The sequence below is a fragment of the Trichosporon asahii genome, assembly GCF_000293215.1.
Source record: "Trichosporon asahii var. asahii CBS 2479 unplaced genomic scaffold scaffold00071, whole genome shotgun sequence".
Classification (NCBI taxonomy): Eukaryota; Fungi; Basidiomycota; class Tremellomycetes; order Trichosporonales; family Trichosporonaceae; genus Trichosporon; species Trichosporon asahii.
In genome coordinates this window covers 733293-760429 of record NW_014040854.1, presented here as the reverse complement: position 1 = coordinate 760429, position 27137 = coordinate 733293, and the positions used below count along the sequence as shown (strand labels likewise).

The following is a 27137-nucleotide window of genomic DNA, read 5'->3' as shown; positions in this document are numbered from 1 at the left end:
TGCATGCACGCAATCTATCACGTTCGCTGAGCAAAATCAATCACCTTTCACTCTCCCACGTCACCCACCAACAACGAACACAATGTCCCTCTCAGACCTCGACCTCGTGCAGCAGGCCATGGCGCCGACCGAGCCTGGTGCGCAGCAAAACCAGTCCACCAGCCCCACCCTCGCCGACAAGTCGACGAACGGGGCGACGAAGAAGGACGAGATCGACGACCCGCTCGCCGGGATCGACCTCTCGCAGCTCAACGACGCCGACCGCGCTGCGCTCCAGCCCATCCTTGATGCGCTCAAGGCCGCCTCGGGCGCGGAGGGGCAGGAGGGCGGAGACCTCGACTACGAGGGTATCCTGACCCAACTCGACGCCGCTGGAGACGTCGCGGACACGCTGGAGGGAAGGCTCGATAAGCTGCTCGCGAACCTGGGCGAGATGGAGAAGGACCAGCAGGAGCAGTGCGACGAAGCGGCGCCGAAGGCTGAGGCGAAGAAGTGATACGCCTGTCTTCCTCCGCCTCTCACGTACGCCTTCCTCAGACTTTGATTGCGTTGCTTGACAAGCGAGAGCAGCCCTGCAGTAGGTTGATCGCGGATGACTGCTTCTAACCAGCCCCAGCTTCGCTATAATATACCCTGCATCTCCATATCACATGTATTCTACGTGCTCTGTTCAAGGAGCGACTCGACGGCCAGCGCCGTGTTGTGATTACTTCCCGTCAGCTCAAATCTACCCTGTCAGCCTACCTTCTCTGGAGTGCATCGATGATAGCCGGCCTCGAGAGGTTGGGGAACATGTTCGAGAGCCTGGGTGTCAGTTATCATCTAGTTCAAGGTTACTCACGCAGCAATCTCTTGTTCGGTCGGTGCGCGGGTGGAGCGTCCCGTCATCTCATCCACCCACTCGCCCATAGCGCCTCGGGCTGTGGGCGGTGTGGGCGTCTCGTCGCCCTCTGTTTCAGCAGGCCGCGGCGCGGGGACATCGAGTCCCGCCCTGGCGGCCAGGAGACCACGGAGTCCGCGGTTCTCCAGCTCGCTGGCCGGCGCATCGCGCACCTGTCCAGGAAGGACGCGGTTCGAGCGGCGCGGCGGCTGAGACACACCGACGATGGGCGAGAAGACGCGCTCCAGCAGTCGGTACAGGGCCAGCGGAATTCGCCATGCGCGAAGCGGACGCCAGAGCCGCCGCGGCCGCTGCAGTGAGGGAAGGAAGAAGGGCGTGTCCGTGCGGTAGAAGTAGCCCGTCAGTAGGCCGGCAAGCGAGGCGAGTATCGAGCCTGGTGGCTTGGAGAAGAAGAGCTGATGTCAGCTTCAGATGAGCGGACGGTGAGCTCACCTGCGCAGCGAAGATCCAGGGGAAAGTCTTGTTCGAGAATTCGATGCCGAACACCCTGTAGCGGTACAGAGCCGGAACGGTGCGGTAGTATTGCCACATCCTGAGGTCAGCTCTATCGAAGGCACCGAGCTCACAAGGCGAAGATGAGTCCATATGGTCCCGCGGGAATCTGATTAAGTCCCAGGCGGTGGCCAAGTATCAGTGCCGCCATGCAGAATACGGCCGTCAGGCCGGTAGTGACGACGGCAAAGGACTGCGGTCAGCTATCCGTGGAGCATTGGTTAGCTTACAGCATACTTCCGCGAACCGAAGGAGCTGCCTGTCAGCTACTCCAAAAAAAAAAAACAAAAAAAGCTTACCGCTCAATTCCGACGCCGACGTTGTACAGCAGCAGCTCGCCCATGACGAGCTCAGTCGAGTTCGCGAACGCAAACGGGTACACGAGGATGCGCCAGAACTAGCGTCAGCTGAAGAGTTAGCAGTCGCCAGCTTACCTGATGATACTTTGTCATGTGGGGCACAAGCTGGAGATGAATGTACGTCTTCATGTCGAGGAGGGACACGGCGAGCGACGTGATGCCCAGCAGCATCATGATGCCTGTCGTCAGCTACAAAGCGCGCGCTCAAGCTCACCCTTCGTGACTCCCGCGTCTCGGAAGCCTGGTTGTTAGCTACTGGTAAGATGAATCAAGCTCACCGGCCATGACGGAAGACTGAACGATGCGTGCGAATGCGGATAGCGAAAGTGTCAGACGAGGAGATGAGGTGTCGAATGCGACAACAAAGTCGCGCAGCACGCACAGGCGGCCTCACCGTGCCTGGCTGGTGGCAAGTGGAGGTTCCTTTGGCGGCTCTGGGGCACCATATGGCGGCGTCGATTGTCTCTGCAGCTAGCGATGCCTTCCTCCGTCGAGGGAAGGCGCGGTGTTCGGAAACGTGCATATGCATACGACTACAACTACTAGCTTTGCCGGCGAGAGATCGCTCATCCACGACCCACGAACGGCATACCCGGAGCCCTGTCGTCAGCTTCGAGCTACACATCGCAGCTGATACTCACATGATGGTGAACTGGAGCACGTCCGCGTCTTTCGGCAGACCAGCGACGAAGGCGACAGACTTGGCGACGTTGTCCGCGTCCATCATCGGCTCGACCTTGATGCTGCCGTCCGCCTGGAGCGTGCCCTTGGAGCTATGCGCCGAGAGGTCTGTGTAGGCGTTGCCGATGTCAAGCTGCGTGCACATGATGCCGTACTTGCGCCCGTCGAGGGAGGTGCACTTTGTCAGACCAAGGATGGCGTGCTTAGTCACCGTGTATGCGGTCGAGTTTGGTCGCGGCGAGTGAGCAGAGATGGAGCCGTTCTGAAATCAGCTCAAGCAAATGCCGGACAGCTCACGTTGATGATGCGACCGCCCTGCGGCTCCTGGTCCTTCATAATGCGCACGGCGGCAGAAGTACACTGGTGTCAGCTCATTCAAGGGGTCTCAACAGCTAGACGGTACACTCACAAGCACAGCTCCCATCAGGTTAACATCAACCATCTGGCGGAACTTGTCCATGTCAACGTCCTCGATCGGCTTGCCTCCCGTGATGTTCAGGCCGGCATTCTGATGTCAGCTACGTTGATGTTGATGTCAAAGCAGCTGATGGCTCTTTCCTCTGGCTGGAGCCCGAGACCTGAGTTGGTTCGAGCAACTCACGTTGAAGAGAACGTCCAAGCGACCATACTTCTCCTTGATGGTGTTGAAGATGCGGTCGACATCCGACTCCTTGGAAACGTCGCCGGAGAGGATCTCAGTCTTCGTGCCCTCACGACACATCTGGGCCGTCTTCTCGAGCTCATCCTGCCTGCGTCCAACGAGTGCGAGGACGAGGGGCTCGGGGTGTGACGGGGAGGGGAAGGCTTTGGAGAGCCCGACAGCCGTAGCGCGGCCGATACCCGAGGAAGCGCCAGTGATGAGGATAACTCGTGAGAGGGACATGTTGCAGCGTTTGCTGTGTTTAGCGCTTCAGCGTCGATCTGAGGGGAATATATAGATCTGCAAGCGAGCAAAAGTGGTCGAGCTTGTTGCCCACTCGACTCGCCCAGCGACGGTAATTCGCGGCCACCCGGCCCGGTCCTCCGGACCCAAGTCAAGCGAAGCCAAGAGTGCATTCACGTGATCGACCCCCGGATACGCGCCTTACTTTTGTTGATTTCTGGTCGTGTTTGGGTCGTTTGGGCAAAAGCTCCCGATCGCCGCGGCCAGTGAGGGAGGAAGGGTCCTCAGCACGCCCGATCAGGCAACCGCTCGGTAGCTCTGTTGCTATCGACGAACGACGACCACTTCCTCCTTTCGATCCGTCTTGCTAACTCCGTCTGTTTCTGCGTCTTGCGTCCTGCGTCTGTCTCTGAGCGCGTCTCTTGTATCTGTCTTGCATCGACCCCAACCAACCCTAATCAACAAGGCCCCTGCCACTCATACCCCTTTCCCTGCATCAACAAACAAACATTGCGATCTACCCCAAGGTCACCTTGACACCTCCTCATCAAGCATGCCAGTCACGAAGAAGAAGGGCGCCATCTTCGCCGTGTACGCGGACACGCCTCCGCGCTCTCTCTCCTCCTCTTCCTCATCATCCACATCCTCCAAGCGCTCCTCATCGCCCTCAAAAGCGAACGCGACTCGACGCGCACTCGCGCCCCTCCCCGCCGCAGCCGCCAAGACAGCAGCGCTCAAGCCGAAAGCCCTCGGTGCCGTCGGGGGCGTCGACGTGCCGAAGGAGAACCTCGTCAAGCCGAAACAGGGCGTGCTGGCCTCCAAACCAGCAGGCAAGCCGCTGGCTGCAAAGCCGTTGAGTTCCAAGCCGCTGAGCGCGAAGCCGCTGGCGAGCAAGCCGTTAGCGGGCAAGGGCATGCCGCTGCGCGAACCCCTGCGCGCGTCATCAGGCTCGCTCGCGCCGCAGCGAAGACTCGGCGCAGTCCCTACTTCTGCCGCTAAGCCGCTGCGAGCCGGAGGAGGTCGGACGTTCCAAATCTTCACCGACGAGCCCGCAGCCCCCGCGGCGCCGACTACCGTCACCACCGCCATCGCCTCCGCGCCCAAGCCGGCACGCGGAGAGGTCGAGGACAAGGAGAACGGCGCGCCGCGGCCCGCCCTCGCTACCAAGTCTATTCGCGCCCCGCTCGGCGGCGTCACGAAGAAGATGCCGACCAAGCGGCCACTGCAACAACGCACCATCTCGGTGCTCCTCGACGCGAGCGAGGCATACGGCGCAAACGGGGAGGAGCCGGCTGGGTTCCGTGATGTTTTCGTGAGTCTTCACCGCCTCTGTTGATCGCGGCTCGTGCGCGGACGTGCTCGACTGTGCGGGGATGCGTAATGATAATCGACATTGGCATCGCCTGTGCGATCGCGGCGCACAGGGTCGGAAAGGAGGAAGGAGAGACGCGAAAGGACGCGCGCTGACACACACAACAGGTCTAAGCACCTTGCCATGAACGTACACACGCACGTATCCGGACACTGAAGTGGATTCTTGGACTCTTGGACTATGTCGCGACACGATACTTCACGCCTGCACCATGACATGATATCTTGTCGCTTCTGACGAGGGACCGTACCTCTACCCCTTCTCTAGCTCTACCAACCATACCCTCTACCTCCTGAAACGCTTCCCAACCATACCCGACAGCAAACGCATAATCGCGTCGACTCCGACTCCGGCGCGACCTTCTTTCCCCACCTTTCTTGGCACTGTCAGCACTGTACCCTGTATCGTAATGCATACTGCATCGTCTCATCATAACATCTAATGATCTATTCTAAACTTATACATAAACGGCCGCCGCGAAGATGGCTGGCCGGTGGTCACTCCGGCCCTCGAGCTGGCGCATCCCCGCATCATCCAGCGTATCGTAATGCAGCACCTGCACTTCGCCGACGAGATGTCGCTTGGGGCGTTCCTTCTCCTCCCCCTGTTCCTGCTGCTCAGGCTCGGCGTGGAACAACGAAACCCTTGAGTGGAATCGGCCAGGCAGGTCGCGGAGGAACTTGGCAAAGGCATTCGTGGATTCCTTGGGGTGCGACGGGTCGAGCGAGTCGGTGCGTTTGAAACTGGCCCCGGCACTGCGGCGACGCAAGCGCACACTGTCCGGGATCGCGGAGGTGGTTTTGGCGTGCCCGAGGGCTGTGAAGGAGGGCGACTCGCTCCGCCTCCTTGAGCGAGAGGAGGTGGAGCGTGTACTCCGCACACTACGCGAGCCGATCGAGCTGCGGCGGGAGAGACTACCGCGCCTTGAGCCGGGGCCAGAGGGGCCGTCGACGCTGCCACGGGAGGAGCGGCGCGGGACAGTGCTACTGGGCTGCGAGAGGCCGAGCGCACTCCGGTCCGAGAGCACGGGGAGGTCGGCCGAGGGGCCGTCGAACGTGACGCTGCGCTGGCGGGTTGACTGGCGCCGCGGCATTGGCTCCGAGGCGGAAGTTGGGACGGGGACGGGCTCGCCGTTGATTGTCGGCGAGTCGGCGATCGTGACGCGGAGCTGGTCGCTGCTCGTCGTGTTCTCGCGGGGACGGTGGGGCATCTCCGCCACTGCTGGGTCTGCCTTCTCGAGGACAGAGCCCGGCTGCGTTGCCTGGCCCGGGTCGCTTGGGGATCGGCGCGGCGTCGGTGTATCTGGTTCCTGGATAAGGGGTGGCTCGTCTGCCAGGCTGAGAGGCGAGTCGATGGGGACGGGCGTAGTGAGGTGTTCCCGAGCGTTGGGCTCGGCGGGCGTCATGCCCAGTGCTGGGTTGAGACTCGCTCGATGGGCCCGCGGCTCATCCACGGGCCCAGCGGTGGGACTGCCCGTGTACTCCATGTTCGCGCTTGATCTTCGCCTGAAACGCTCCGAAATGTTCGTAAGTGCATTCGACAGTTTGACGAACGCGCCGACCTCTTCCTCGCTCTCGTAGCTGAGGAGGCTGTCGTCGTCCTCGTCTGGAATCACATGTGACTTCCACAGCACGCGGTCGCACCAGGAGGGAATGCGTTGCTTCTTGCTTGTGTCGTAGACGCCGACGCGGTGGTCTATCGTGTCATCGAAGTCGAGACCATCCTCTGATCCAGGGGCGAAGGAAGCACCCGACGGGGAGCGAAGAAGCGTGTGCTTTGGTCGCTCTGGTCGCTCGATGCGTTCTGGGTCACGCTCGCGCGCTTCGCGCCGTGAACCCGTCGTGCTCGTAGACGTGCGCCGGCTCACGCCACCCTCATCCTCGACGAAGGGGCGGAAGGGGAACTCGTCGTCTGAGATTGCAGACTCCTCGTCCGACGCTGCCGAGATCCGGGAGGAGCGGAAGGAGGCCATGCTCTGCCGCCGCGCTGGAGGACTTAACGGCGTCACGGGCCGCGCCTTGCTTGGCGTCCGCTTGTGGCCGAGGTTGAACATGCCCCAGAGCTTCTTGCTCTTCTCCTTGATGCCGCTGATGGGGTGCGCGACACTGTGGTGGCTCTGGTCCGTGAAGCCCGACTTGTAGCTCTCGGCGGCTGATGTTCCGGAGCGGTATCGCGAGGAGGGGCGCGCACTGTTGCTGAGCGAGGGCCGGGTGGACGCGACGCTCTCGTCCATGCTGAGCTGGTGCGACGGGTGGTGCTCGCCCTGGCTGCTGCTCCTAGCAGACTGCCAGTCGTGGCGTGGGCCAATGTCGATGGGCGACGAGACGATCTCGCCGTCGCCCTCCTCGAGCACAGTTGGCTGCGTCTCGAGCTCGGGCACCCCGTCAAGCGTAAAGCTGCCGGCCATGTCGGAGCTCATCCGCTCTGGCCGTTCTCGCCTGCTGCGGCGGATGCTGCGCTTGATCTCACGGTTCGTCGCGCGCATGCTCTTCCACACGTCGTACTTGAATGTAGGCATGAAAGTAATCGGAGCCTCCTCGAACCCAGGTAGAGGGTTGATGTTAGGGTCAGCCATGACCTTGCGCAACTGGTCGAACATGAGCGCGTCCTGATACTTCTTCTGGTCGAGGAGCCATTTGGCGTGCAGCTGAGAGATGTCGACGCGGAAGTTGAGGTCACCGCACCAGAACGTCGTGTCGAAGCGGTCGGTGATGTCCTCGAAACCTTTCCGCGGATCGCTCTCATCCAGGAAGTCGTTCAGCTTCAGCTCTGCCTTGATTTTGGCAATGTTGGCTAACCGCGCATCCATCTTGTCGGCGTGCGCGGCAAGATGTGCATTCACGAACAGTAGCCGGTGTCCAGCCAGGTTGACGCTGACGCCGATACCACCCTTGTTCCCGATACGGCCACCCGCCAGGCCAGCCGTGACGTAGCTCTTGTCACAGCCTTCAAGCAGGTGCTTGCAGCCCTTGTACACGAAGACGGACATGTACATGCCGAGCAACCGCTCCTTGATGATGTTGACGTACGGCCCAGCGCCAGGGCGGCGGTACGTTTTCTCCTTACCTTCCTTACCCTCCTTTTCGTCTCCCCGGTCGATCCCCACCGGTGAGCGGGACAGAGTTGGCGACCGACCGAGCATCGGCGAGTCATGTGGAGGCGAGAGGAAACGATTGCTATCATAAGAAGCACCGAGGTGAGATCGGGGTGTCGGGTGGTGCAGCATCGGCGGTTTCGACACAGAGCTGGCGCTCAGCACGCTGGTCCCCAAGGCACTTGTTCCCAAAGCAGGTGCGCTAGTCGTGCTCGTGCCATTTGCGGGGCTCGGGATAGCCATTGATCCCGATGGGCCGGGTGTGGCTTTCGGCGTCGATGCCGAGGACGATGACAAAGTCGATGTCGACGGCAACGGCGTCTGCCGCGGAGTTGGTGACGCCTCGCGCTCCATCAGCGACTCGCCGACATCAATCTCCGGGAGAGGCATGACGCTCATGCTTGCACTGGACGGTGTTGTGAGCAGGGGTGGTGGCTGGGGCAGGTGCGGTGTGGCGCCGGCGTGCGGGGTCGCCTCGCACGGAACTGGGGGCCCGGCGCAGAACCATTCTGCCGTTAGTCACCTTCGAGCGGGCAACGTACCTTCGAGCATGGAGCTCCATCCCTTGGGCGCACTGGGCTTGAGCGCTCCACCCTCCTCGTCCGGACTGAGGGGCTCATCGGCGTTCGGCGTGCGCGTGCGCGACGGAATGGCGACATCGATAGTGTCTTTGAAGCGCTCGAGACCGCGGTCAAGAGCGCGATCCAGCGACGTGTGGAACGGCGCTTGCATCTCGCGCGCGAGCTCCTTTTCCTTGATCGGCGGTGACATCTTGGGCGACCGCGCTTCTTCCCGGTTTCCGTTGCCCTGGGCTGAACCATTCGCATGCCCAGAGTCCGATTTGGCGTCCTTCCGGTCATCGGCTGAAACGGAGCGGTCGCGACCAGCCTTACTGTCGGACCGTTTCGTGCCGTTCTCAGTTGGTTTCTTTCCGTTCTCCGGACTCGGCTTTGTTGCGGGCTCCTTGTCCTTGAGAGGCTTGGCGGCTGCGTCCTTGTCCTTCCGCTCCTTGCCTTTGTCACGAATCTCCTTCAGGACGGCATCACGCTCCTCCTTCTTGAGTGCAACACTCGGCTCACGCCCGCGCAGGCCCTCAACTCCCACCTTGGGGATAACACCCTTGCGTAGTCCCGCACCGAGACCACGGGGCACGCCACTCGGGGTCGGACACTCCTGCGCAGCAACGACGACAATGTGATACGGGTGTTTATTCTCGACGGGTAACTCGCACAGCTCGTCTGTCTTCTCCGGCGCCTCATACGGCGGAACGTGACCGAGGAGAACCGATAAGTCGCCTTTGGGCTGCGTGTTAGCTATGCAGAAAGCGGTGAGCTTACGAGGGCGTCACCCATGTTCCATGTCACGACGAGGACCTTGAGTGCCGGTCGGTCCTTAAACTCGATCTCAAAGCTGTGCATGCCCGGCTCAGACGTCGGCGTGCCGCCACCTTGGACGGTAGGGACCTGGAGCGTGCTGGAGGCATCGGCAGGCGGAGCGTGGTGATCGTCCTTGTGAAGTAGGGCTGAAATGCGATCAAGCACTCGACTGTTGTCATGCCCTCGGGGTGCGCGGATGGTGTGTCCGTGACCATGGTCGTGCACGCCGTTCGCCTCGGCGTGCGGGGTCGCGGGTGAGGTCGTGATAAACGTTGGCAGGGGAAAGTGCACGCCAGACATGCGCTGGGACGCGGGCGGCGTCTGTGTCGGCGTCGAGTTGTGGGACTGGGACGGGTCATGGATACCCAGCCCCGCTGCTTGCGGCTCGTGGGACCCCCTCATTGCTCACTGCTCACGAGCGGCGGCAGAAGTGTGCGGCGGCGAAGGCACGGGGGAGCCGCTCCGAAGGTTGTTGACAAGCGACGAGGCGAGCGAAAGAGGTTCGGGGGAAGTAACGGTGACGAAAGAGATAATGGGACCCCTTCCCTGGGTGCTCAGGTTCGGATGGCGTCCGGGTGTAAGCCGTGTGGATGCGGGTGTGCCGGTATTGGCTGGGGTTTGGTGTTTGTTGACGTAGGGGCGGGGATCGACATGCACAACGGTTGTGGGTGCGGCGAGGCCGGCGGGGTGGACACTGGCGTGTAGAAGGTAGAGGTGGTGGATAGAGAGATGCGAGGATGAGCAAGCGCGGGGGACTGTTGTGAAAAAGGAACGGGAGGCCAAGAGGAAGGAGAGAGGGGATAACGTACTGCGGAGATCAAGGCAATCAAAAGGATCTTCAGGACTTGATCGGAGCCAGCGAGACTCTAACGCTCCCTGGCCACCCGGCTGTGCTCGACATGTCCGTCTCCCGCTCTGACGTTGGCTTTGCACCCACTTTCAGTGTTCACCCTCGGCTCATTGCGGGACACACTCCACACACGTAACACTCCACACGCCCTCGGTCGGTCAACTAGCACACGTTCCAAGCCTCTCCGACTTTTCAGGTCCGACCACCGCTTATCGGTCACTTGTGCTCTACGCCGCTGAACCCGTTCATCGACTTCAGCTGGACTGGCTTTAGCCTCGCCTGTACGGTCATCACAGCTACTCGGAACGTTCGGTCTGTTGTGGGACTACGACGGCTCGGCTCGGCTGTTCACGCAGCAAAAGTCGAATAGCAAGCTTGACTCTGGCGCAATTCACCGGACCGAGGCACGCCGCCAGACCACGCCGAGCACGCCTCGGTGTGAGACATCGTCTCAAGCACTCTACGCCTACTGAGCGCCGACGGTCCGCAGTACTCCAAGTGTTCCGGATTGAACAGCTTGAACAGCCTTACCAGCGTGCCATTCACCCGTTCGCTTTCTGCATTCGCCGCATCACCCAGTACCACCGCCCAGCATGGAGCCGATAACGCGGTCACGATCACCGTTGGCCCCGACGTACCAGACCAGTGAGGGACCGTCAGCAAACCAGCTGTATGCCTTCAGTATCGCGTGCATGCTTCTCAGCGTTGGGGCCGCGATGCTGGGCATGTCATACTTTCTCTGTCCCAGTAGTGTGAGTTTCCCCCTCCCTCCTGCTTGTTATCCAGCTCACACTCTAGATCCCTGGCCTCAACTTGCTCTGCCAGGACCATCATTACAAGTACCTCGTCCCGCTGCTCGTGCCGACGACGGCGTGGTTTGTCATTGCCAACTGGGTCGGGTGGCAGTACTTCCGCTACGCCTAAAGCTGCACTCTATCGTCGGCAGTCTTGACGACCCCAGACTGGGACGCTTCATAGATCATCCCATTGTACTCTTTAACGCACACTCTTTGGGCTCAGACTCCTATGTATCAGTATAATTAATCCTGGAACAATGGCAACAGAGTCGCAAGAGATCCTCAGACAATACATGCTAAAACTAGAAACGCGCACTCTACTCGTCGTCCTCGTCGCCGTCGTGGTGAATGACGATCTCCTCCTCCTCCTCAATGGGGTCGAACGCGTCCTCGGGGACGGAGTAAAGGCGGATGGTGGGGGCGTTGGGGTCCTTGACGATGACGTACTTGCCCTCGGGCTGCTTGAGGACGAGGTCGGCAATGGTGCGGACGATACCCCAGCCGTTGGCGAGGGAGACGTTCATCTGGCGGGCAAAGTCGACGGGCTTGTAGCTCTGGATGCCGACAATGACGTGACGCTGGGCGTCGCGCGGGTTGGCACGCGAGATGTAGCCCATCTTCATCTGCTCGGCGCCGGCGAGGTAGGACTGCACAGCCCAGCGGGCGAGCTTGGCCGAGTTGTTCTTCATCTCGTTGGCGACAATGGCTCCCTTCTGCGTGTCCAGGTTCTTGCGCCAGTCGAGCGCCTTGCCGCCCGCACCCTGCGCGCGCGGGTCGTACTCGTTCAGCGCCTTGATCGTGACCAGGTGGTCCTTCTTGCCAACGTAGGCGTCGACCTCGGTACGGACAATGAGGTCGAGCTCCTCGTCCTCGTCAACCGAGAGGTCGAACTTGCGGTAGCGGTACAGCGTCGGGGCAAGCGGGTCGGTCTCCTCGGGCGAGTAGAAGGGGTTCGGGTTCGGCGTGTAAGCCTTGCTCGAGTCCTGGATCACCTGCGACGTGAAGTTCTGGTTGATGTAGGTAGCCTCAAGCGAGAGCGAGGCGGCCGAATTGATGTTGGACGCGTCGTCCGAGTCGACAGGAGCGTCGATGGCGTTCTCGTTGACGGTGATGAAGTCGAAGGGGCCGCCCTCGCGCTTGTCGAGGAAGAGCTGGTTGCCGCGGCGCTCGAGCACCATGTCCCACGAGTTGAGCGATCGCGTCGTGCACATGAGGACAGAGAGGATCGAGTCGGTAGCAAAGATGGTCGCCTTGTTGGCGTCGGCCATCTGCTGGATGATCGGGTCGTCAGAGGTCGAAATGTTGTATCGGACCTTGTCCTGAATCTGCAGCGGCTTCTCGTTACGGGTGTTGATGCGGTCGAACGTGCGGTCGTAGCCCTGGAGCGTTCCGTAAGACTCGAGGTTCTCAGGCTCATCCACACTAAGGCTGAGCTTGTTAAGACGCGAGAAGTCAATCTCCTCGAGCTGCTCCCACTCGGGGCCGACAGTGACAGACGAGTCGCGGGTGCGCTGGGGCTTGTCGTAGCCGCCGTAGCCGCCACGGCCGCCAGCACGGCCACCACGAGCACCTCCCCGTCCACCGAGGTTTCCACCGAGGCGGTTGCGGGTAGGGCCGCGGTTCTGAGCAGCACCACCGCGAGCGGTACGGCCACGAAGACCGGAACGGCCACGGACAGCAGCACGGCTCGAGTTGTCGACAAGCGAGAAGCTCTTCTCGTCCTCGTCGTGAACGTAGCCGAAAGCGTTCACCTCCGAAGCGCCGTAGGCCTCACGGCCAGGGCGGCGGTTGGCCTGGGGCTGCTGGCGGCCACGAGCATTCGAAGAGGTGGCACCCTCAGCGGCGGGGTCGTGCCAGTCGGCAATGCGGGTGATCTTGTCCGACTTGGAGAAAGGAGCATAGGGGATGCTGGATGTTAGCTTATGACAACCCTTAGAACAGCTCACTCCTTGAACTGGTTGGGGAGGGTGCTGGTGCTCGGGCCCCAGGAGCCGTCGGCGTTGTCGTGGATGGGCGGGAGGACGAAGTCGAGGGCCATTTTGGATGAGTTGGGTGTCGACGAACGACTTTTGTTGCGATCTCAACCTCGCTGGTCGTCACCCAGCAGACTTCATCCTCTTCTTTCATTGTCCGAGCAACTCGACGCAGCGAAACTGCAACACGTGGATGCGCTTATGTGCTCCTACCCTTTAAAATTTCGGTGGTCTGTCTGAACCTGGACGCAAGAAAATTATTCGCGTGACCCGCTTTCTTTTCAGCTCGCACTTGGAATTTTGAGAACGGAACGTCCCAGTGACATCCCCCCCTTCCTCCTACCTCTCTCACCAACATGGGGGAGCCACTGCCGAGACCACAAGGCCATGTTCGCTCAAGAAGAAAAGGAAAAGAGCGTCAGGTAGACGCTGCGGACTTTGCCACGCCCCAGAAGGCTGGACCGTCAAAGCCCAAGGCGAAGCAGTTCGGCGGCTCTTGGGACGTCATCCCAGTCGCTAGCAGCGAGGTTTCGAGGATACCGCCGGTATGGTCCAAGGACGGAAGGTGAGCTTGGAATTCTTCGTTCATTAGCTGACTCCAGATTCTACTTCACGGCCGCCAACACCTCAGTGTTCGTGCACTCGTCCACGGCTCCCGGTTTCCAGCGGTTGTCGACGCTTAGCTCGACTGACCCCAACGGACATCGCAAGCCGATCACCGCTCTCCTCTTGCACCCGACGAATCCTCTCCAGCTTATCACGTCCTCCGACGATGGAACGATCAAGATCTGGGACTGGGTCGAGGGACGTCATGTCCGGACGATACAGGTCCTTGACGATGGAGGTGTGAAGCAGATTTGCGTTGGTCAGGTTGGCAGCAAATGGTGGATCTTTGCTACCGTCACCAACCCGAAGCCGGGCAAGAAGACGAAGGAGGACGGCTCCCACATTCAGCATCGTGTCATGCGTGTGCCGCTACTTCCGCAAGCCGCCATGGACGGCGACAAGCCGATGGCGTGGCTGTTCAACGTCGGCAAGCTTCGCGCTCCGCCAGAGGCACTCTTCATCTCCCCGCGGACATCATACGTTGTAGCTCTCGCCGGTCAGAAGGCCCACGTCTACCGTCTCCCACAAGGGAAGGACGTCACCGACGACAAGTGGAAGCCGGACTGCGTCAAGTTTGTTTCCGACGAGCGCTTCACGTGCGGTGCCTTCGCTCCCGACCGGAAAGGAGGACGAACAGTGCAGGAGGAGTGGTTCGCGACCGGAGATGCCCGTGGTATCATCCGGTTATGGCACGGGCTCGGCGCCGCTTTCCGCCAGCTCGACGCTGCCAACCAGCAGCAGCAGCCGGGCGGTTCGGGCCAGGACAACAGCGAGAAGCGTCTTCCTACGACGATGCTCCACTGGCACGCCCATGCCGTCTCCGGTCTTGCGTTCTCATCTGCTGGCGCGCAGATCCTGTCCGTTGGCGAGGAGAGCGTGCTTGTACAGTGGCACCTGGCCTCTGGCAAGCGAGAATACATCCCGCGACTGGGCGGCCGACCAATTCTCAGTGTTGCCGTCCGACCGGGAGACCGAGGAGTCGAGGAGGAGTACTGGATGGGCTTTGCCGATGGAGCCATGATGCGCGTCGGTGCCTCGACCGGTCAGGTTTCGAGCGTTGGACAGGGTGTCCGCCTCGACCCGTTACGGCCAACGTCAAACCGGCCATACCCGCTCGCCGTCCACCCTGCCTCGAAGGCTCTTGTTGTACCATCCTCCCACCCCTCCACTCTCCAGTTCATTGACCCTCTCGAGTCTCGAGTCCTGTTCGACCTCGAGGTCGCTCCCTCGAACCGTGTCTCGAAGCGCGACGACAAGGAGCTCGAGCCGATCGCCGTCGAGCAGGTTGCTTTCTCGGCTGCCGTCGACGGCAAGTCTGAATGGATGGCCACCGTTGAGGGCCGCGAGGCGGACCAGTTCGAAGGTGGCGGTTTCGTCAAGACGCTCAAGTTCTGGCGCTGGAACGGAGACCGCTACGTCATCAACACGCAGTACCCGCGACCGCATGGCGCCGACAACATCACGGCGCTTGCTTTCGGCCCGTCGGGCACCGAACCTTTCGCGCTCACCGCGAGCTCGAACGGAACTGTCAAGATCTGGCAGGTGCGGCAAGCAAAGCGCAGCGAACAGGGTAAGTTACTCTCAGCCTGCGAGGTCCCCGACGATGAAAAAACAACATCACATTACTACTTTCTCCGTAGCTTCGGCGGTGGGGAACTCATGTTCTGCAATCCTGAGGGGACCTGAAAGCTCTACAACTTGTTCGTGAAGCTGACGTTACAGGCAAGAAGAGTGCCAAGAAGCCGACCGTTGCAGAGTGTGAGTATTTTCAGTGCAGCTGTGACCTGGGGATTCAATGATGAGTAAATCAATATATCAAGCTCAACAGTCCTAACAATTTTGCGGACACCCTACTTCTATTTCTGAGGCAATCCTCAGGTCGCAGCTGTTCGACTGCACGAGCAAGCTGACGTCAGACTACTGGAGCAACCGATCGACCTTTTCGTACCGCTCGCTGCCGGTGTACGCCGCGGCGTTCTCGCCAGACTCGACGCTCGTCGCCCTCACGCACGGCTCGGTCGTGACGCTCTGGAACACCGCCAGCAATGTCATGGTCCGTGCTCTCGAGAGCTCCATCGATGCGCGCAAGATCACCTTCGTCGGCGGTGAGGGCCGCTACCTCGCCGTCGGCGGAGCGGCCAAGGGAGTGGCAGTTTGGGACCTTCTCTCGTGTGTCATCACGAACTCGTCCCCCGAGCAGCTCGTCGATGTCCTCCTCCCCATCCCCACGGGCTTCGTCGCGGCGCACTCGACGACAACGTCCACGACGCTCTCCCTCTTCCAGCCGAACGGCCAGCACATGCGCAGCGTGCACCTGCGCGCGCCGTTCTCGGCCCTCACGGCTCTGCCGGGCATGCACCTGGTGGGCATTGCGCCGTCGGGCGAGATCTCGCGCTTCGGCGATGCGCAGGCTGCGGCTGCGCCGTCGTCGCGCGCGATCCAGGCGCAGCCTCAGCGCCGCACGACCTCGATCTGGCAGGAGATGTTCGGCAAGGACGCGTTCCTGGACGAGATCGAGCCCGAGCCCGAGGCGCCGGCCGTTACGGAGCTGCAGCGCCGCGCAGCCGGGCGGCCCGACATGGTCTTCGAGGGCCCGTCGCACACGCTCCCGCCCGTCAGCATGCTCTTCGACGCGTTCATGGACGAGCTCCTCGTCACCCGGTCTGCGGAGGAGACTGTCGACGTCGAGATGCTCGAGGACGAGGCCGTTGCGCCCGTCTCCGCCGCGCCTGTTGGTGGCGAGACCTCGCGCCCCGTCAAGGACAAGGACGTCGATGAGCTCGTCGACTTCTTCACCGCCGTACTCGCCAATGCGCCTAAGAAGGCGCCCAAGCCGAAGGAGCCCAAGGAGAACGGTGATCGCAAGGCGGACAAGCTCGGCAAGAAGGAGCGCAAGGACAAGGCCAAGGCTAATGGACACCGCACCGTTAGCATGCCTGCCTCGCTTGGCGATGAGGACGACGAGGACCGCGTCGTAGACAAGAGCAAGAAGAAGCGCAAGGCGCCTCGTGCCAGTGACATCTAGGGTGTAGAGTAGTAACTATACATTATGCATTCTTGTACTCGTAGACGAACGGACTCGTCAATGTCAGTCGCTGAAGAGCTGTACACTAATCATATCACATGAATCATCCGGGAAGTACAAGAAAAGGGAGGAAAGCAAGCAAGTCAATGTCCTATGTAGTTGCGTGTCTCTACGTATGTCGTTGTGCGCGGAGAGAGGTGAGAAAACCAGAGTACCCAAAACAAGGAAGACAGAACTGGGCGAAACAGAATCCTGGCGGCCTCGCTTCGTTCGATCTAGTCATAGCCCAGCGTGAGCCCGTTCCTCGCGAGCACCTCTGCCATCTGCCTGATCCTAAGCTCCATCTCCTCCCTCTCCAGCCTCAGCTTCGAGTTCTCGACCTCGAGTGCGTTCCGCCTCGTCTTGGTCTGCTGCAGATCGGCCCGCATAGCCTCCGTCTGGGGGAGGAGCTCGAGCGTCGCGTCGTTGTACATGCCATCAAGCTCGGCGTTGAAGGCATTGTACATCTCCTCGACCTCGAGTTCCTTCGCGGCCAGCTGGGACCGGAGCAGCTCGTGCGCCTCCTTGCCTTGCTGGATCTGCGCCTCGAGTTGGGACGTGCGCTCGCGCGCTTCCTCAATCGCCGACTCGAGGGAGGCTGTTCGTGTGGCGTGCGCGTCGTAGGAGCGGACAAGCATGCGTACCCGCTCTGCGTCGGCGAGCGCGGAGACGAGCGTCGACTCGAGCTTGTCGCTGCTGTGGGCCAGGGCTCGGGTCACGTCGTCCAGCTCGTCGTTGCCGTCCGCCAACCCGCGCACTCGAGGAGAGCGCAGCACGCCCGCACCCCGCATCGCGGTGTGCTTCCGCACATGCCCCGTGTCCTGCCTCAGTCTTCGGGCGAGCTTGCGGGCGTCCGCAATGCGCTGTCGCGCACTGTCCGCTGCTGTCGGGAGATCGGCGTGGTCGCTCATAACGACATCGTCGATGTCGGTCGTCTGCATCGTCGCGTCCGACTTGGCGCTGACACTCCGCGTTCCCGCTCCCACCACGCTCACGTTGCTCATCGCGCTCACGCGGCGCGTGGGTGTCAGCGTGCCAGATGTCTTGCGGCCCTTCGGTGTCGTGTTCCGCGGGCGCGGGCCCTTGCCGAGCCCCACACTGCCGTACTTCTCGGATCCGTTGCTCGCCACGCGCATCGTGTCACTTGGGACGCGCTTGCGAGGGCTGCTGTACTCGGCCTTGTGCTGGCGCTTCGTTGAGAGGACAGGGGAGTCGTCCGCGTAACCTGACGGAGAGTTCTCGTCGGTGACTTGTCGCGGAGGCTGGCGTGGGCTTGCCTTTGGCGAAGTCTGCGGGCTCGGTTGCCGGCTGGGCTGTGGGCTAGGGACGTTCAGACTGTGACCCGTCGTGCAGACCGCACTCGGAACCGGCGATCGCGCGAGAGCAGAGGGGGGGCCCTGCGGAGGGACAAGCACGCCGTCGGGACCCAGCATCGGAAGCCTCATAGGCGAAGTGCCGAGTGGGATCGAGTTGAGGTTGAAGCTCATAGCGTTGCCTGCCGGGCCCGGAGGCTGAGGCAAAGCTCGTCCGTGAGGTGACATTGGGCGGGACACCGGTGGGGCAGGCGACTGAGCGCGCATCGGAGACATGACAGGCGAAGCGACCATTGGCTCCTCGTCGAGCAAGACTTCCTCCTCGACGGTCGGTGTGGGTGGCGGTAAGGGCGGGATGTACCCAGTCTTAGTGGGAGTACGCACGCCTTCCGCAGGCGACACGGATCGCGCCGGGGAGCGAGCCGGCGAGGCGAGGCCGGGTGACCGTGCCCGCTGGGGAGACATGAGGCCAGCGTTCATGAGGCCTGCAGACATGGTGCGGCTAGGCGGCCGGGGGAGGCTGGGAGAAAGCGCTCGACTGGGAGGACCAGGCGACAGGACTCGGCTGGGCGAGGGAATGCTCGTTGGCGGGGGTGACCGAACTCGGCTGGGCGACGGGATACTGCTCATCGGGCCGGGGGACAGCACTCGGCTCGGTGACGGGATCGTGGCCGTCGGGCCCGGCGACAGAACTCGCGTCGGCGACGGGATCTTCGTGGGCGAGGCTGAGCGGCTGCGAGTGCCGCGGCTGGGCGGATGCTGGTCTTCCGCCTTCTTACGAACAGAAGGGTTGCGTCTCGGCCCTCGGGGAGACATGGTGTTGGTGCGGGAAAGCAGGGTGTCCGTCCTCTTGAGGTTCGACGCCGCAGTGTTGAACACGAGGGGCTCATCCATCCTCTTAGGCTTCGATGGCGACGGAGAGAGGACTCTAGACTCGTTGCCTGCGATGGACTGAGCGAATGTGGCAATGCCTGATCGGACTGGCGACCGCCCGTTTCTAATGGGCAAATCCTTCGGCGGAGTGGAAGGCGACTCCAGACTGTTGTGCTGGCGGAGCTCGATCTGTTCTCTCATCATTTGCACTCGCGAAATCCTTGAGCCCGGCGACGGAATCTGGCCGGGCGAGTGTGGTTGCGGCGCCCTCTGGAACACGGTGCCAAGGGGTGCCTCCTCCTCCTCTTCTCGCACGGGCGGAGGCGGGATATCGATTGCGCCACTCGCCTTACGTTGTGGGGTTGTCGGAGAACGAGGCGACCGCGGCGACAGCGGCGAGCGACCAGCTGACGAGATGGACTTGGCCTCGTTTGTCGAGATGTGACTGTTGATCGAGGAGCCGTAACTGGAGCCGCCAAAGTTGCTGCGCGAGCTGGCTGTGCCAGTGAGGAAGTTGAGTCGCGAAGCGCGCTTTCCAGGGGTGCTCAGAAGATGGGGCTGAACAATGTTGCTAGTGTCAAACTTCAGGCACCCCTGGTCTGAGATAATGCTAACCAAGCGCATGTTGATGTCTTCCAGGTGACAAACCGTGGTCTGAAGCATTGTATTCGGACCCGAGTAAGCGATGCGGACAAGATCGCCTTCGATCGCGACAAGGCGGAAGACAAGGTTTGGAGGCCCAAGACATGTCAAATCACTTTGAGACCTCTCCTCATTCTCGTCTGAGACCTGCATGGCGACCTTGGCCTTTGTGTGCTCAGACTCCCAGCCCTTACGGGTCCACAGGTTCCAGTACAGCTTGACGCGCATGTGCTCGCTGTCCATCGAGACATCGTTGTGTGAGGTCAACACTCGCGGAATCTCCTTAAGTTGCGAGGGAAGCACCTTGGTACGTGCCATAGCCTGGAGGGCCCAGAGATTCTGGATGAAGCGCAGCTTGTCGCTCCGCGCAGTCGCAGGGTCAAGACCGATAGGTGTGGGAGGGTTCACGGCAGTGTATGTTCGCAGTGGTCGGCCACTCCATCGGTCACTCTGGTCCATTAGCGGCTTCTCCAAAAAGAGCTGGAAGTCGCCGTCTCCGAGGTCAACTGCGATAACGTCCAGGATGTTGACTGTACCGCGGTAGCTGAGCTTCCAGTTCTTGGCTCCATCCTTTTCCTTCACTGCGACACCGCCTCCCGAGCGCACGAGCTTGGACACATCTTCCAATCCGGTAACTTTCCGACCGTTCACGCTTGTGGACTGGCGCTTGGCGATGAGCAGCTTGTCATCGAACAGGAACAGCGTGCAGTAAAGAGGTGGCGGTCCACCGGATGATGATTCCTTCACTGGCGACGCCAGACTGCCCAACGACGACACAGAGGAACCGTGCATGTGCCCGTGCCGTCCTCGGGAGCCGTACAGGTCGCCCATGGACTCTTCGACGTCGATGGAGTCAATGTAGTCGCGGTTGTTGCTGAACATATTGGCAGGGAATCCGTCAATGTTGCGGGATAGGCAGTACTGCACGGTCGCCCGAAGCGTCTGTTCGTCGGGGTCACATCGGGCTATCCGTGACGCGATCTCGATGGCCTCGACCAGCTTTGCCCGCTGCGTCGACATGGGCGACATGCACTTCACCATGGCTGGATTGTCAGCTCAGCATTACGTCACGACGTACATTGCCACAACAGAGTGTACCGGGGAATGCGCTGCACGGGCTCCATAAGGAGTTCCCGAAGTCCGATGTTGCCTATTCCAGTGGTATGATACTTCGTCCTCTGGGGCGAGTCAGCTTCGCACAGATCCGTCGTTGAAGGGACGCACATCGACATAGTTCCTGAACTCATCCTTCTTGTAGAGCTCCTGGAAGGCCTTCTGGGCTTCGTCTTGATTCGAGATGTAGGTGCGGTAGGGATCCATGGTCTTTCGCGTCTTCAGCTGTGGAATGTCAGCCGCTTTGTTTGTATCACAATTGGGCGTACATGGTCAAGGCACAGATCACCAATAATTTCGGCTGCACGTCCCCCAGCCCACATCTTCTGCAGGTCTTCCTGGAACGCCAACGCCGCCGGAACAACGGCATCGACGTTGCTGAACAGCCGTCGGACCTCGTATGTCTTAATGATCCGGGTCTGTGAGTCTCGTGAGAAGTTCATGAGAGGCTTCGAGTAGTTCTGTTAAGGTTAGACATGTCGTAAACAACAATAACAACAACCCACTTTTTGCAAGGCGAGCACGCGCGACACATAGCTGTTCTCGGTGCGCACTAGCTCTTCCATGAGAGACTGGAGACGGCGGTCCATCTCCTCCTGTTTGGAGGCAGTCCATCCGGCGGCCGACATGGCCATGATATCGTCGGCGTACGAGTTCTGGGGCTGAGGGAGCTCGGCTGCCCGGGGCAGGCAGTTAGGTCGCTCGAGAGGCTGTCCTAGTTGGGAAAGCATTGCATTGGTATGCTGGCCGGTGGCGTTCGAGTCGATGATGAGGTCGCAGAGGAAGGCTCTCCGTGAGCTCCTACTCGGAATCATGGTGGCCGAGCCGGTGGAGGAAGCAGCATCGGCATTGTTGGACTTTGGAGGAAGAGGGGGCGGAGACGGAGAGCGGTTGGCGTGACCTGATCGACTCCTCGGCCTGAATGGAGAGGTCCCAATGGGAGCCATCGTACCCAGAGATGGTGATGGTGGTGGTGGTGGTGGTGGTAGCAGGCTATACAATGACAAGAGACAAGATGAGGAACGCAGGAAAGGGGGAGAAGTAAATAGCACGCTCGTGTGAAAGTGCTCGGCGGTGGATGCTTTGTTTGGCTCGTTTTTGGATGAATGCGCCAGGGTCCGCCGTCTCCCACCGCAGTGTTCCTCCACTGCAACGGGCGGCAGGCCCAGAAGTAAAGTCATACGCGGTGTGACGCTGACACCTATGACCTTTTCCCACGCGACAAACACCTGGACTCAGGCTAACACTGACTCCCACTGTACCAACGGTCGAAGGACGCCGATTACCCACGGTTTTGTATTTGGGTTTGCTGCGTCATGTAGATTCCGGCAATGCGGCATGCGGCGGCCGAACAACGCTAAATCGACGCATCATGGGTTTCGCAACCTCTCGATCCATCCTCCATCGCTATCCGCTATTTCTCGATCCAGCACCTCCCTACCCTCTCTCGACACCATGCTCTCTTCCTAATCACTACCCGCCATGTCCATACCCCCCTCGACCCCTCCCTCTCGTCCGACATCAGGCGATAGCCTCCGCGTTAGATCCGACACTTCGCCAGCCTCTGCGCTGCACGGTCTCATGTCCGACGACGACCTGAGCGGCAAGGAGCTCAAGCTCCCTCCAGCGCGGACCGCCCCCGCTACCCAACCAGGCGTCAATGCCGCCCCGCAACTATGGTCACCTTTTATTCGGCACGAATCCACCAGCGGTGCATCGGGAGCACATCGTCTCCCTCCACTCTGGCGAGAGCTCAGCGATCAGCCGTTCGATGAAGACGACCCGGAATCCGGCCCCAGCGATTACTGGAGAAGACCTAGTCCCGACCTGATATCTCCAACACAAATCCCAACTGAAAGTCCTTGGTTGCGAACGGGAGCGTCGCACAGCGATCAGACTCAAGCGACACCCGAGGAGACGCACGACGCGGACGCTGCTGAATACTCGAAGCGTCTCGAGCAGGTGCTAGCTCAACACGACACACCACCGCAAACGCCGACAAGGCCAAGAAGAGATTCGGTTATGCACGGAACGACCGACTCCGAGACTGGGTGGAGCGAGTACCAAGCCCATGGTCATGGGTATGATTCGGCCGTGCGCTCTGTCCTGCGCGACAGCGATGAAAGTACGAAAGGCGAAGAAGAGTTTGGGCGGCATGCTTCGAAGGTAGTTGTGGCTTGCTCGCGCCGCTGACGACAGGAAACTGATTCTCAAACGACGCCTTCTGGGACGCCAGTCTCGTTTGATCGTGCGCCTGTACGAGCGAGCCCAGCATCGCGATCATACATTCGTGAGTTCGTTAAAGAAGCAACATGCTAACGTGAAGACCCCTCCGTATCTCGACTACGATCCCACCAGCACAACCGTGCTGGATCTGGAGCAACGAACATGTCAGGATCGCCCCAGCTGCCGCGCATCGCATCGCATTTCTCGCAGTTGTCGCTGTCACGATCAAACAGCTTCTCGACCGCTTCGTTGGCAGGACCCGGACCCTCCAAAGCTCTCGCACCGCACCGAGAGGAGAGCGAGCTGTCCGAGGAATCTCTGCAGGGACCGGCTTTCACGTTCCACCCGTTGCGAAACCTCTCTACGCATCTCTTCAACCGCAACAAAGATGGAACGTCCACCCCGAATGCGTCGATCACACCTCCGGCTCCCTCTAGAAGAGGAAGCAGTTTGCTCGGGTTATCACGCAGCAGCACACAATCCCAAGATGCCACCGACAGTGGCTTCGGCCGTCCTACGGTGCTGGACATAAACGGCATGGTCGCTGCCGGCACCGATCAAGGCTGGGTAGTAGTGTACAATTTCTCTCAGGAGGTTCGGTGTGTGCTCGGCAACGATCTCATCGGTGAGCCGGTTTCCATTGTCTGCTGGCGGATTGACTTTGCTAATGACTAGCTTCCAACTCAGGACCCGTCACAGCCGTTACCATCTGTCCTGATCAGACGTTTATTGGCGTTGGTCACGCTAATGGCAATATCTATCTCTACGACCTGGCTCATCCGACGAAGCCGGCCCGTACGCAACTTGCCCTCACCCTGAAGCAGGTCATGTCAGGCAGGAAAGAAGGACACCTGCAGGGCAGCCGCATTCTGCACATCGGCTTCGTCGGCAAGCGCCACACGTCCATCGTGACCGGCGATGAGGATGGTCGTGCTTTCTGGTTCAGTCTTGGACGAGTTATGGGAGTGGACAGCAACGATGCGGTCCGAATGCTCGGATCATATCCCGAGATGGACGCTGAGCCGCCGATGTCTCCCGGAGCCGACGCCCCCTCCGCCCCTAGCTCGATCCGTTCACAGAACAAGAGACACACGACACTGTTCGCCACGCTGCCCTTGGCTCTGGGAACTGGTTCTCATCCTACCGACGAGTTCCATCTCTCAGCGCTTCTGACGCCGGTGAAGCTCGTCATCGTTGGCATGAAGCCGTCAGCCAAGACCTGGCATCGAAAGATGCGCGGAATCACTGGCGGACCGTTCGGTGGCTTTACTGGCTGTGCGACATGGCTGAGAGCAGGCGAGGTCACTCCAGGGGACGCTACGCACCAGCCCTCTGATCCAGTGCTCGCCTTTTCGTGGGGCAAGTCCTTGCGCTTCCTACGCGTACGCGTCGCTGTGACAAAGGAGCCGGACTCGAAGAAACCCGAGTCGAAGATGCGCGAAATCCGGACGCCAGAGTTCGTGGAGGGTCGCAGGTGGGAAGCGCCGCACCCGATTCTCTCGCTCCATTGGTTTGATCCGGATCACATGCTCATTATCACCCACCACGACTTGCTTCTCCTCAACGTGAGGATGATGTCACTGGTCGAGCGAACGCCCCTCCAGACTAAGCTTCTTACTTCGCAAGATTTCTTCGCTGGGCTCAGCCTTCGCCGGTCCAACATTGAGGCGGTGCCAGCGAGCATTGCCAGCTCAGCGAGAACATATCGGTCGAAGCTGTTCCTGCTTACGAAGGCCAATGTACAGGTCGGAACTCTACAGTACTGGAATGACCGTGTGCTCGCCAACGTGCACCGCGGTGACTTCCTTGCAGCCATCAACCTCGCTTTGGCCTATTATGAGGGCCGAGCGCCGGGCAACACGATCGGCCTGCCAGAGTACCCTACGGAGCGCCATGAGGTTGTTGGTGCTCGTATCCGCGAGCTGATGCGGGCGTCACTGGAGTGGGCCTTCAGCGAGGACAGAATGAAAGACGACACGCACTTCAGCGCGGACGGCCGTGGTGTTGATCTGACGTCGTTGTTCGAAGGTCTTGCCACGGCCTGCATCGACGCTTGCATTGCTATGGACGACACCGAATTCCTGTTTGAGTCTGCCTTCGAACATTACTCTAACGCCGGCATCCAGGGCATCTTCCTCAGCAAGCTCGAAACGTACATCTTCGACGGGCGCATCCCCGAGGTTCCTCCAGAGGTGATCAAGGCCCTGATTACGATGCACGAGGACCGCGACGAGTTTGCCGAAGCCGAAGCCGTTATCTGGCACATCGAACCGCAGTGTCTGGATATCAACCAGGCGGTTACCCTGTGTGAGAAGCGCGGATTATGGGACGCCCTCATCTACGTCTATACCCGTGCCATGGGCGACTACGTTGCGCCCATCGTCAAGCTTATCCGTGTGCTGTGCGACGTACAGCGCTACCGACGTGACCGTCCGAGCCTGGTCGGTGACGATGCGGCCGATAATAACGACGAGGAGCGTTTCGCGCCCGATGCGTACAAGCTCTATGGCTACGTCACGCATGTCCTTAGTGGGCTGTGGTACCCGTCCGGCGAGACGATGCGCGAGCCGGAGGCGACGCGTGCCAAGTCTGAGGCGTACACCATGATCTTCTCGGACCACATTGTCGACTGGCCCGCTGGGTCCGGAGACATGGTGCTGACCGACGCCGACGAGCCGACCTACCCCTACCTTCGCTTACTGCTTCGATTCGACACTGAAGCGTTCCTGCACGCAATGGACATTGCCTTCGAGGACTCGTATTTGAACGACCCTTCGCATGCCATCAACCGCCAGAGCATCATCAACCTGATGCTCGACGTCATGGAGAGCTTCCACAGCTCGGACGTTACTCTTCTGCACATCTTCGTGGCGCGCAATCTGCCCAAGTATCCCCAGTTCATCTTCATCCCTCCCGACACCAGCCACCGCATCCTTGTCTCACTGGCAGCCGACCCGGATCAGAGCAGCCGCGAGGACCGACAGCTCGCCGCGGAGTACCTGCTCTCTGCCTACACGCCGCACGACGGCGACGAGATGCTTGCGCGCTTCGAGGAGGCGGGCTTTTTCCGTATCCTCCGCGCTGCCTACAAGCGCGACAAGAAATGGGGCGCTCTCATCGAAACCCTGCTCAAGGACCCGGAGACTGATGACTCCGTCTTCGACTCGCTCGAGGAGATTGTGTCCGAGGCCCGGACGCCTAACGGCGCGTCCGAGGTTGCGCACGCCGTCGAGGCGGCTCTTCCCGCGCTGTTTGACCTTAGCGTACGTCAGACAGCGTACTTCCTCGACCGCTGCCTCCCGGAGCTACACGACGCAGCGATTGCAGAGCTCGAGGAGGCTCAGCACAAGCAGGCCGCTTACCTGCGATGTCTGCTCGACCCCACCGCCGACGAGGACAGCGATAGCGCTATTGTCGATGACACGGCGCGCGCCCCGACTGAGACGACGGTCTCGACCCACCTCGGCCTCCTTGCGCGACACAAGTACATCACACTCTTGGCGCAGCATGACGAGAGCGCTGTGGTGCCATTCCTCGATGCGCGCGGCAAGGACTTTTTTGACCTCACCGACCTCGCCGAGCAGGCGGAGGAGGCTGGCCTACCGGAGGCGCAGCTGTGGGCTCTCGACCGCGCTGGGCGCAAAAAGGAGGTCTTCGACACGATCTCGTCCGTCCTCACCCGCCACGGCAGTGACCTGGCCATGGGCCTGTCAGGTCTCGATGAAGGCGAGGTGCACGTTGCGCTAGGGCAGCTGCGCGGGGTGACCGCAATGGCGATCCGTCTGTGCACGGAGCACTCCTCGGACGGCGGCGTCGAGGACATGTGGTTCGGTGTGCTGCACTCGATCACGAACCTGCTGCACAACGTGACCGCGCTGAATGAGAGTGTACGTCAAGCGCCGCTCGGCACCGAGTCACTCGACACGCTCCGCACCCTCGTGCAGGACACGCTGCAAGCTCTCCTCAGCAGCAACGCCGACATCAGCTTTGCGCGCCTGTTCAAGCGCCTCGTCGAGAGCTCGGCTGACGACTCGCCCTCGCACACGGCGCCCGTGTACGCCGAGTTCCGAGCCATTCTGACCGGCATGCTGGACTCGTTCAAGAACAACGCCGAGGCGCTCGAGCTCACCACGCGCCTCATCCAGGCGGACGGCTTCGATCTCCTCGCCGAACAGGTCCGCCGCAGCCGCAAGGGCTGGGCTGCCAAGTACACATGCGCCATCTGCAAGCTCGAGCTGAGCGCAATGCCGGGCGAGGTCAAGGTTACGGTCGACGGAAGCGTGCACGTTGCGTGCGAGATGGCCGTGCTCGCCGATGACGAGCTGAGCCCCGGCATCGACGAGGCGCCGACGAGCGTGCTCCCCGGCGAACCGACGCTGGACAAGGGCAAGGCAAAGCTGGTCCCGGCCTGATTCCCCCCCTCAGACAAAAATATTATCTCAAATCTGACGCTCTCTCCCTTCCTCTCCTTCATCATCATCTAGTTGTTTTAACCTGTGTGTGTTTCCACTGTGCATATAGC

At 60.7% G+C, this 27137-nt stretch overlaps 10 protein-coding genes across 10 annotated transcripts; 4 read left to right on the top strand and 6 right to left on the bottom strand.

Moving 5' to 3' along the window:
• Positions 1 to 82: 82 nt before the first annotated feature.
• A1Q1_05125 (uncharacterized protein) lies at positions 83 to 496 on the top strand (the record flags this gene model as incomplete). The annotated part of the gene is made up of 1 exon (XM_014321932.1): positions 83 to 496. The coding sequence occupies one exon, from the start codon at positions 83 to 85 to the stop codon at positions 494 to 496; it is 414 nt and encodes a 137-aa protein (XP_014177407.1).
• A 244-nt stretch (positions 497 to 740) lies between these two features.
• A1Q1_05124 (uncharacterized protein) lies at positions 741 to 1486 on the bottom strand (the record flags this gene model as incomplete). Its single annotated transcript, XM_014321931.1, has 3 exons — positions 741 to 804; positions 842 to 1033; positions 1101 to 1486. 3 exons carry the CDS (start codon positions 1484 to 1486, stop codon positions 741 to 743), a joined length of 642 nt encoding a protein of 213 aa, XP_014177406.1.
• A 903-nt stretch (positions 1487 to 2389) lies between these two features.
• On the bottom strand, positions 2390 to 3316 carry A1Q1_05123 (uncharacterized protein; the record flags this gene model as incomplete). The annotated part of the gene is made up of 3 exons (XM_014321930.1): positions 2390 to 2695; positions 2843 to 2941; positions 3035 to 3316. 3 exons carry the CDS (start codon positions 3314 to 3316, stop codon positions 2390 to 2392), a joined length of 687 nt encoding a protein of 228 aa, XP_014177405.1.
• A 553-nt stretch (positions 3317 to 3869) lies between these two features.
• Positions 3870 to 4801, top strand: A1Q1_05122 (uncharacterized protein; the record flags this gene model as incomplete). The annotated part of the gene is made up of 2 exons (XM_014321929.1): positions 3870 to 4628; positions 4796 to 4801. 2 exons carry the CDS (start codon positions 3870 to 3872, stop codon positions 4799 to 4801), a joined length of 765 nt encoding a protein of 254 aa, XP_014177404.1.
• A 344-nt stretch (positions 4802 to 5145) lies between these two features.
• Positions 5146 to 9560, bottom strand: A1Q1_05121 (uncharacterized protein; the record flags this gene model as incomplete). The annotated part of the gene is made up of 3 exons (XM_014321928.1): positions 5146 to 8267; positions 8325 to 9077; positions 9131 to 9560. 3 exons carry the CDS (start codon positions 9558 to 9560, stop codon positions 5146 to 5148), a joined length of 4305 nt encoding a protein of 1434 aa, XP_014177403.1.
• Positions 9561 to 11122: 1562 nt separating this feature from the next.
• On the bottom strand, positions 11123 to 12843 carry A1Q1_05120 (eukaryotic translation initiation factor 3 subunit 7; the record flags this gene model as incomplete). Its single annotated transcript, XM_014321927.1, has 2 exons — positions 11123 to 12713; positions 12761 to 12843. The coding sequence occupies 2 exons, from the start codon at positions 12841 to 12843 to the stop codon at positions 11123 to 11125; spliced, it is 1674 nt and encodes a 557-aa protein (XP_014177402.1).
• A 291-nt stretch (positions 12844 to 13134) lies between these two features.
• Positions 13135 to 16409, top strand: A1Q1_05119 (uncharacterized protein; the record flags this gene model as incomplete). The annotated part of the gene is made up of 4 exons (XM_014321926.1): positions 13135 to 13343; positions 13462 to 14954; positions 15074 to 15142; positions 15301 to 16409. 4 exons carry the CDS (start codon positions 13135 to 13137, stop codon positions 16407 to 16409), a joined length of 2880 nt encoding a protein of 959 aa, XP_014177401.1.
• Positions 16410 to 16684: 275 nt separating this feature from the next.
• On the bottom strand, positions 16685 to 18226 carry A1Q1_05118 (uncharacterized protein; the record flags this gene model as incomplete). The annotated part of the gene is made up of 1 exon (XM_014321925.1): positions 16685 to 18226. One exon carries the CDS (start codon positions 18224 to 18226, stop codon positions 16685 to 16687), a length of 1542 nt encoding a protein of 513 aa, XP_014177400.1.
• Positions 18227 to 18263: 37 nt separating this feature from the next.
• Positions 18264 to 21336, bottom strand: A1Q1_05117 (uncharacterized protein; the record flags this gene model as incomplete). Its single annotated transcript, XM_014321924.1, has 6 exons — positions 18264 to 18494; positions 18545 to 20319; positions 20366 to 20426; positions 20501 to 20614; positions 20659 to 20850; positions 20896 to 21336. 6 exons carry the CDS (start codon positions 21334 to 21336, stop codon positions 18264 to 18266), a joined length of 2814 nt encoding a protein of 937 aa, XP_014177399.1.
• Positions 21337 to 21871: 535 nt separating this feature from the next.
• On the top strand, positions 21872 to 27027 carry A1Q1_05116 (uncharacterized protein; the record flags this gene model as incomplete). The annotated part of the gene is made up of 4 exons (XM_014321923.1): positions 21872 to 22555; positions 22626 to 22679; positions 22748 to 23240; positions 23303 to 27027. The coding sequence occupies 4 exons, from the start codon at positions 21872 to 21874 to the stop codon at positions 27025 to 27027; spliced, it is 4956 nt and encodes a 1651-aa protein (XP_014177398.1).
• Between the last annotated feature and the right edge of the window lie 110 nt (positions 27028 to 27137).